The sequence below is a fragment of the Berghia stephanieae genome, chromosome 1, assembly GCF_034508935.2.
Source record: "Berghia stephanieae isolate SIO BIC M18660-M18661 chromosome 1, UCSD_Bste_1.3, whole genome shotgun sequence".
In the NCBI taxonomy this organism is placed as follows: domain Eukaryota; kingdom Metazoa; phylum Mollusca; class Gastropoda; order Nudibranchia; family Aeolidiidae; genus Berghia; species Berghia stephanieae.
Window position 1 is genome coordinate 127750695 of NC_088360.1, and position 9128 is coordinate 127759822.

Sequence of the window (9128 nt, forward strand, 5' to 3'; positions counted from 1 at the left end):
TTATCATTTGACAATACCGTATGAATATTAATTACCACCCATTTCTTTTGAAAACTTATTTTTTAATGAGCTCAATAGACTGTAAATTGACTTCTGACCTTTATATAAATTGTGATATGACATGGCCTTCTAGTAATTACTTAGATCATAGCGAGTGAGCTCTTTATTCTACTATTACTAAATGTTGGATATGAAAGATAGACTTATTGTACACATTGATATGATCATCTTTGTCCAAGTTTCGGGGAATCGAAGGATTTATTTCTTTTTATCGATTTTTTAAACAAAAATAAAAATAACATAAATAAAGAGATTGTTTAATATTCAAAAGTCGAGTCTTGATGGAATTATACTAAAAAAGATTGTTTTGATTGGAAGCTTTTCTTTGTAATGTCAGAGGGGCGGGGATATCTTAATATTTTTTATGTGTAAATCATAAAATTGTAAATTTGGTGCAATAGACTGTATTTTACTTAGGTGGTTAAAGCAAAAAATATGTGCCTCTGATTTATTGTATTGAAATGCTACTGTATTCTTCTTTGAATAAAATCAGTTAATGATTTGGGAAAATATCAGGACTTTTAATTTGCAAAGCCAGTTTGCATTTTTGTTAGTTTGTTTTGTTTTGTTTTGTTTGTTTGTTTTTATGCTCTGTAAATAAATACAGGATTTCCTTTGATGAAATCAAAATTTGAATCTTATGTTCTTGCTTTTTTAACTTATTAGCAATTTAAGATTTGGGTTTATTATTGATTGAATTGTTTATATCGATTGGTCTTACATCCGTTATTCTTCTTGCTTCTCTGAGTTTTTAAAGAATTTTTTTTTAGGATACAAGAAATGTTTTGGGTTTTACATTAGACCTAATTCTGACACCCATCTTTTCACTGACTGACTCACTTCTCTCTGTCCTGTCTGGTGCTTGAGACAACAGCAATGATTGCTCATTATCTTTCGCTGCTTGGATTAAGTTCTCTTTTGACTGTTCATCTCCAAGTTGCCTTGGGTCTGGTTTTATTCCTCTTTCAATGTGGAGCCCAGTATAATGCAGGTCTCGAGATGTAGTATGCTGGCATTCTGCAGACATGACCAAGCCAAATCCAACGCCTGGTTCTGGCAGTGCCCATCCCAGTTTTCTGCAAGAGATCCTCATTTCTAATGACATTGAGCCAGATTATTCTTGAGATTCTTCCCAAACATATTTGGTCTTGAACAGTTCTAATTTTCGCTCTGTTGTTTTTGTTGTCTTTCCAACTTTTCAGTTACCATATTCGGGTAGGAAACAAAGACCATGCTGTCCCTGCTTATTGACCATGAATGTCAGAAGACATATTGGGTTGAACCGATGGAACTTAAACTGAGTTTACAATGAGTTCTTTGCAGTGTAAAACAGAAAAATACATTCACTCTGGAGCATTCAGACTTTATTTCAGTTTTAAGCATAAGGTTCACTCCTGCATAATACTGTATTGAAATGCTTGGTCACCATTTGTTAAATATCCCTAAGCCCCTATTGGAGGCAATGATAGCTCAAGTGGTAGAGTACTCACTATACCTGCAAAGAGACTGAGATGGTCGATCCCTGGTCAAGTCTAGATTTTTTTCTGACCCCCCTGTACACCCAGTACTGATCGGGTCTCCTTGATCTGGCAGTAAGTACTTTGTGATAGACTAGCATCCTATCTAAGTGGTAGCAAACGGTTATTGCTATTGTCAGTTTCACGCTATAAAAACCGGGTAAACTCCATCTCCGTGTGTCATGGCTTTGACACACTCCTTTTTATTTTTACTAAGCGTTTACTGGAATCTTTTTGTTCAAAAGAGATTGAGAGAGAGAGAGAGAGAGAGGTAGCTGTTTGTGTGAGATATTTTTTCTCTTTCTCTAACCCATCTCGCGTGTGTCGTTTGCAGTCCTTAAGACTCAATAAGGCCTTCGTTTATCCTGGTGTCCATAGCGTTAAACGAACAAGCAATTGATAGCTATCCTTAATATAATTAGATCCCCATTAACTGCAAATTGCTTTCCACAATGTCTAACAGAACCAGCTACCCAATCACTGATGTGGACAGTGGAGGTCAGAAAAAATCTCAACTACTCTCTGACTATAACTTTAACCTATTATCTTCATTATTATTTCTCTGGGTCTAAAACAACCTGTACGTGCTACAGGAATATATGGCCAGGATTGCAATACGAAGACTACTGTCATAGATGATGCAAGAATTATCGTAATTAACCGGCAGAACTACGACGTTTTCTACTCACTTTTCGTCACCTGCCTCAACCAGGGCAGACACACCTTGTCTTCAACTCGACACAACACCAGATTGAGACGATGGGTCACAAATAATATATTATGTAGCCATCATGCCAATGTGTTCGAAAAGAGTGGTGTGCTATAACAAATGGTGTATATTGAATTGTGTCTATGCTATTTAGAACACACTTGTTAATTGTTAGATTTCTAAAACATTTTTAGCACTTTAAAATGTTCAAGCCTTAGTTGGTAGAGTACATGCAAAGGGAAAGGGATCGATCTAGGGGGATGGCGATATTTTTTATGACCTCCCTTGGACTTTTATTTTATATTATATCTTGAAGGGGGCGTACCCACTTTTATGAAAGTCAGACGATAATGAAAATGACACCATTTGCACAGGGGAGGATTAGGTGGGTGAATGAAACAGTTGTTTAAAGTTAAAAGTATAATATAAGTTAAAGGAAGTTAAAAAGTTTAAGATCTATTAGATCTTAGCCCTAACCATAATGAGCGGTTGTATTTTATTGTAAGTTGTCTCCAAAATGTTAAATCTTGCATGTCTCATAAAATTGTTAAGGCCTCTCTCTCTCTCTCTCTCTCTCTCTCTCTCTCTCTCTCTCTCTCTCTCTCTCTCTCTCTCTCTCTCTCTCCTTTTTGCCACCAAAGCCAAAGGACAAGAATTCGAGGTACGTTTAGGGACGATTAGGCCTAACTTCGAGGGACAACTTCAAGTTGCTCTGTTGCTATAAATTGATCACGTGACAAACACATCTTTCCAAAATAGCAACTGGAATAATGGCGGCTCATATTTTAATGTTGGACTGATTGTTTACGACGAGGTTTTCTTCAAGCATTCCATCATTGTGCTCTGTTTGTTTCTTTCCTTTTGGTTACAGGAGTAAATAATTGTGATCACTTCACCCAGTTTTAAATGTGAAAGGTAAATTCTAAAACAAGAATAATATTTTGTCATACTAATAACAAGACAAAATCCTTTTTTCGAAATCGAATTGTAGTTCAATTGTAGACAGTACAGTCTCTTCTAGAGAGACGAACAACAATGAGTCTGGCGTCGCCAGGGTGTTGTGCCATGCTTCTTTTCCAACTTTGTATCTTATGAACAATTTGACATTCATGATAATTGACGAACTTTGATTTTGTTGTATAAAATCATTCAAAATCGAAGTGGTTATTCAGAGTCGACTCTGGATAACTGACTGTAGGCAGTTATTCAGAGTCGACTCTGGATAACTGTAGATGGTTATTCAGAGTCGACCCTGGATAACCATCAATAGATATTTAGAGCCGAGTAGCCTATCGAATTATCGAGTTGAGTTCTTGCGAGATAAGTTTGTTTCAATTTGATACCAGTTTATTACGGTTATGTTGTGACTTTGGCAATTTTAATGCCAAATTCTTAAAACTTGGCGATTTTTCAACTTCAGTCGCTTATAAATAAGAATCTTTTTATTAATCAATTGCAAATCATATTCCATCAACAAAGCAAATTTAAATTAGCTTATAAAAAAATCATTTCTTAAATCGATCAGCCTAACTTATTATCTCTCCATTACCAAATGATATCTATAAACATAAATGAAGATAGAAGGTGGAGAGAGAGAGAGAGAGAGAGAAGAGAGAGAGAGAGAGAGAGAGAGAGAGAGAGAGAGAGAGAGAGAGAGAGAGAGAGAGAGAGAATTAATGAATTGATATATATTTTTTTTTAATTGTTTAATAATTAGACACAAGTTGTAATGAATTCTATAAACAAATTCAGAACAATCAAACAAAAACAAAACAAAACTTAAAAAGGAAGAAAAAAAAAGACACGCTTATAAACCTTCTAAAATCGTCAAATGAATGTATTATCATGTTACAGCTAAAAAAGTACACACATATTTACACCCATTTGCACCATCCCCTTCCCTTTCGATCATCTTCTCATTCATGGCCACCATGTGTCTTGTACTGCCTTTGACATTTGGCGCCAGCGTGTCTAGACTAACGTCATAAATAAAGGAGTGTCACCAAAATTCATGCAACTGAGCAGAGGTGTCAAAAAATGATAGAAGGCATATTATTGTTTTTCCCCCTGAACTACCACTGAGCAGAAAATGTTTGACATGACAAAAAACTACGGAACATTTATGAACAAATCCTAAAATCCCAGAAATCCGCGGAAGATTATCATCACCGGTCCCCACTATATTTTTTTTAATATTTCTTTTTTTTTTTTTTTTTATTTATTTGTTTGTTTTTTTTTGGTGCAAAATCTCGACAATTTGCAAAAAATTGCAAATTTTGCGACCGCAATGCAAATCACCGATGCAAAAAACTGCCATGACAGAAGAGACAAGAAAATACCAAAAAGTAAAACGATTTTTTCCCGTAGGGTTAAACAGAGGTGGGAGAGAAGAAAAAAATAGAAAAACCGTGTGGTTGGTAACTGGAAATTCATCACTCATAACTGTCTAGTTATTCAGAGTCGACTCCCCGACTCTGAATAACTGTAGCCAGTTATTCAGAGTCAACTGTCTACAGTTATTCAGAGTGGACTCCCCGACTCTGAATAACCGTAGACAGTTATTCAGAGTCGACTCTGAATAACCGTAGACAGTTATTCAGAGTCGACTCTGAATAACCGTAGACAGTTATTCAGAGTCGACTCTGAATAACCGCAGCCTTCAAAATACAGCCATTATTTTGTCGTAAAACTAAAACCTGTGTTGGGAAGAAGGGGAAGAGGGAATTCTTAATTTTTATGATAAACGTCTATCTTAAAACGAAAGTTATGCATATATTTTTATAATGCATTGAAGCTTTTAAAAGTTATGCGTAAGTACAGCAGCGAGCTCCCTACCACCATTTGTCTATGTTTACCAGAGACCGGGTTACCATCTTGGCTGTTCCTATCCCTACCAAATAGTCTACTAATACCAAACTTTAAAAAAACAAACGAGAAGGCAAGGAGTGGGGGGGGGGGGGGGAGGAGCAGAAGACAGAGAGAGAGAGAGAGAGAGAGAGAGAGAGAGAGAGAGAGAGAGAGAGAGAGAGAGAGAGAGAGAGAGAGAGAGAGAAACCTCTCAAAAGGAACAAAAGTCAGTCAAAGTAACTGTGGTCTAAAAGTAAAGCTTTTCTATCAACTTTACACGACATCCAAATAAAATCAGGATAAAATTATACATACTGATAGTGATAGTGTTAGACAAGCAACAATCCTCCTACAGTCTGCAGTAGGGGTATCAGCTGAGTCAGTCTGATGTGGGCAAAACAGAATTTCTTCTGAACTTTCTGAACTCTTCTTCTCCTTCTGTCAGTTTCACCATCTGCCCATTGACATTGCCGGCACTGTGCCCACCTTGTGTCTGCACAGGCACATTGGAGTTTGAGTATAAATAGTCCGAATTGCCACTTTGTTCATTCAAAGTTCAATTAAATTCTCCATGTAGATATGTTCTGGCTACATTTTAAGTAAATTTGGTTCCAACAGAACAATAGGCAGTGATCTCCTGGCAAACAAAGCAAGACGACAGCAAGGGTCATGCTGCTGTACCAATGCCTAGAGTTATGTTTATTGGATGAGCAAGATCCTTCAGTGGCAGTTGCTGTACACTTTACAGGCACTACAAAGCTGCATCACCTCCAAAATGTCTTTGACTTCTTTAAGAGCTCTCTTGCTTTGATTTTCACTTTAAAATCGTTCTCATTGTAATGTTCTGTATAATTTAATCAATATAATCAATATTGTTCATTTCAACTCAGCATCAAAATCAGTCTATTTGCATGTTAGGATAGGCTTTACCAGTTGAGTCATACGAGTCATAAAAATGCTTCAGCCAATTTATTATATATATATATATAATATATATATATATATATATATATACTAAGTAAAAAGCCCGCAGTTTCGCGGGGAAAGACCTATTTTCATTCCATATTGCCAGAATCATTTTCTTGATTAGCTTGATTACGATTAGATGCACATTTTAATCGATGTGCTTGTCGTCGGTGCCATGCTTTATTTGGCATGATTTTAGTTTATCAGTCAGTAGATATCAATATCAATAAGTCGCAAGTCTTTACCACGCTTTACTTGGGAGTGCTTTGCACGACCTTCAATACACGTAATAAGAACACACTACTACATAACACTGATCACCGCTAAATCAACACAACGGAAGTAAGGACTCTACTGGACAGATAGAGTTGAGGGTGTGGTCATGAGATGTTAGTGTCTTCGGTAATTTTTTTATGATATCTGTTTGACTTAACGAACTTTCAAACTGACTTTAAATTATAAAAGGAAATCAAGTTATCTGTTTATCTATCTGTAAAAAATACATTTCTATTTTTCAAATCTTTCATTAGAGTTGTGAGCCGTATCAATTTTTTTATTGACTCAAATAAGCACAATGTTCTCCACAAGGCTATATTTTTTAAAGAAAGGATATATATATATATATATATATATATATATATATATATATATATATATATATATATATATATATATATATATTTATTTATTTATTTATTTATTTATTTTTTATTTTTTTTTTTTTTTCAGATGATATATTATTCACTCTTAACCACTCTTGATTTATGTCAGTTGTCAGTGTCTATCTTTACTCCTCCTTTATATTTTTCTGACCAGATTATTAATTTTACATGTTATGCTTAGCATTGATATTAACCCTTTAACATATTGAAAGAATTTCTTTTCATAGCATAATTTCTCCCATGCTTAATTGACTTAACTGCTGACATGAATGTTTTTATCAAGAGAGCGATCGCAGCAATACAAATTTGTCTTGGTCAAAATGTTAAGGTCTGATATTAGGTAAAATTGCACTTGAAAAAAAATGTTTAGAAGTAGACCTGGTATAATGTAAAGAGCTGAGAAATCTTAATTACTGAAGTTTCAGCCAAACAAGGAAGAAGAAGAATGCTGCCTGTAATAAAGTAAAGGATATGTGTTTTATGCAAGAAATCCAAAGCCGTCAAGGATAGATGTTGCAGATATAGGCAACCAAGACTTCTCTTTGCTGCCGTCGGCTCTGTAAAGGAAGGAAATGATATGTTTCTGTCCATCCCCACCCAACAGTAGATTTTGCTATACTAGATAGTCTTTGTTGCCCATTTGATTGTTGTCCTTTAATTTTTCTCATCATCATAAATTTTTCATTTCTATCTTCCCTCTTATTACTTACTTACTTACTTACTTACTTACTTACTTACTTACTTACTTACTTACTTACTTACTTACTTACTTACTTACTTGCTTGCTTGCTTGCTTGCTTGCTTGCTTGCTTGCTTACTTACTTACTTACTTAATTACTTAATTACTTACTTACTTACTTATCCGTAGCCTGTGCTTGTATGCACATTACATATCATATGCCTCCACAGCGATCTATTCTCTGCCTCCCTCATGTACTCTGAGTTTGTAGGGATGTTACTTGTTGACAGCCTCAAGCTGGTTAAAAACTTCAACCTCCAAGGACTACGAGCTCTATTTCCTTCTATGTAGCCACTAAGTGTTAGGCTTTCAATGTGCCCTCGTCACCATACATGGATGAGAAAGCCCTTTTGCCTTTTTCTGATGGTTTTCACAATCTGGAGGGGTTTCCCTATTCTATGCAAAACTTCTTTGTTTGTTATTTTATCTGTCCTTTTGATATTTATCAATCTTCTGTACAACCAAATTTCGAAAGCTTCTAGGCGGTTTTATCATTCCTTGTTTAAGACTTAAGGTTTCATATGCGTAGGTTTCATATTTCCCTAACTGATTGAGTGTTCATACATTTTAAGTGGCTATCATAGTTATTTCTCTATTGTGTAATCTAAATGAGGTTTTGTCTCCATCGCATCGAGGGCAAATGATATCCTGGGAAGGGTTAATGACAGTGTGGTTTTCCTTTGCCTTCTATCACGGTTAGTTGTACAGTTGTCGTTATTATTACAGTTAAATTGAACATTGATAACAGTAGACGGTGGACGGCCAACATTGTTTACATTTACAGGACAGTGTCCATGAATAGATTTTATTTGTCTTCTTTTCTCACCAAGGGATGACCTTGTTTTGATTCAAGTGGGGTGGCGTCGGGTTATTAATGGCACTTTGACTCATCATGATTAAAAATTGTACAAGTGAAAAATAGATATTGTTTAAAATGGTGATATTATAAAATTCCATGGTCATGACTTAAAAGATTTTTTTATAATTCTGTCCAAAATAAATGAGTTAAATGCAAAAAAAAATAAAAAATATGTATGTACACAGATACACAAGTGTAAAAATAAGAAATGGGAAATTAATAAAATCCAGTGAAATTATAAAAAATTGTGAGAGCACAGAACAACACAGCTGTTAGTTGGTGTGTTACACGTTAACTGTAGACATGGCCTAAAATTATGAATACATTTCTCTCATTGTTTGAAGTTTTTTGTTTTTTTTTAATATACCAACTTGCGACAAGTTGGAGCTTTATTTCTCTTGTTGGTTTTATTTACTTTCATTTTCTTTTCTTTTCCTTTTAGATCAATAAAATGGATTAACCTTGCAAGAGTGTAAGCCAATGGATACACAAAATGATTGTGTATACTTTCATTACAAGTTTTGTATCAAGACTTCATTAAAACTGGATAATATTTTAAGAAAATACTTTTAACTTTTAATTCCCTGATGCCAAATTATTTGAAATTGTGATATTTCAATACACAACAAACCAATATACTTTGTGCTGAAGCCTCATCATGAATCGATATAATATTTCAAAACAACTTGGAGATGGGACTTACGGGAGTGTTCTCCTGGCCACCACAGTGGACAATAATGAAAAGGTTGCCATTAAAAAGTAAGTGATT

The 9128-nt window shown here is 34.9% G+C and overlaps 1 protein-coding gene across 1 annotated transcript in view; it reads left to right on the forward strand.

Annotated features, from left to right (window-relative positions):
- The first annotated feature begins 3030 nt into the window (after window positions 1-3030).
- The window catches only part of LOC144963098 (serine/threonine-protein kinase ICK-like), a 41047-nt gene continuing 34949 nt past the window's right edge, over window positions 3031-9128 (forward strand). Inside the window, exons 1-2 of the mRNA XM_078896750.1 lie at window positions 3031-3201; window positions 8802-9118. Coding sequence (XP_078752876.1) covers window positions 9018-9118 — 101 coding nt within the window. The 5' untranslated portion in view covers window positions 3031-3201; window positions 8802-9017. The remainder of the gene's footprint in view (window positions 3202-8801; window positions 9119-9128) is intronic.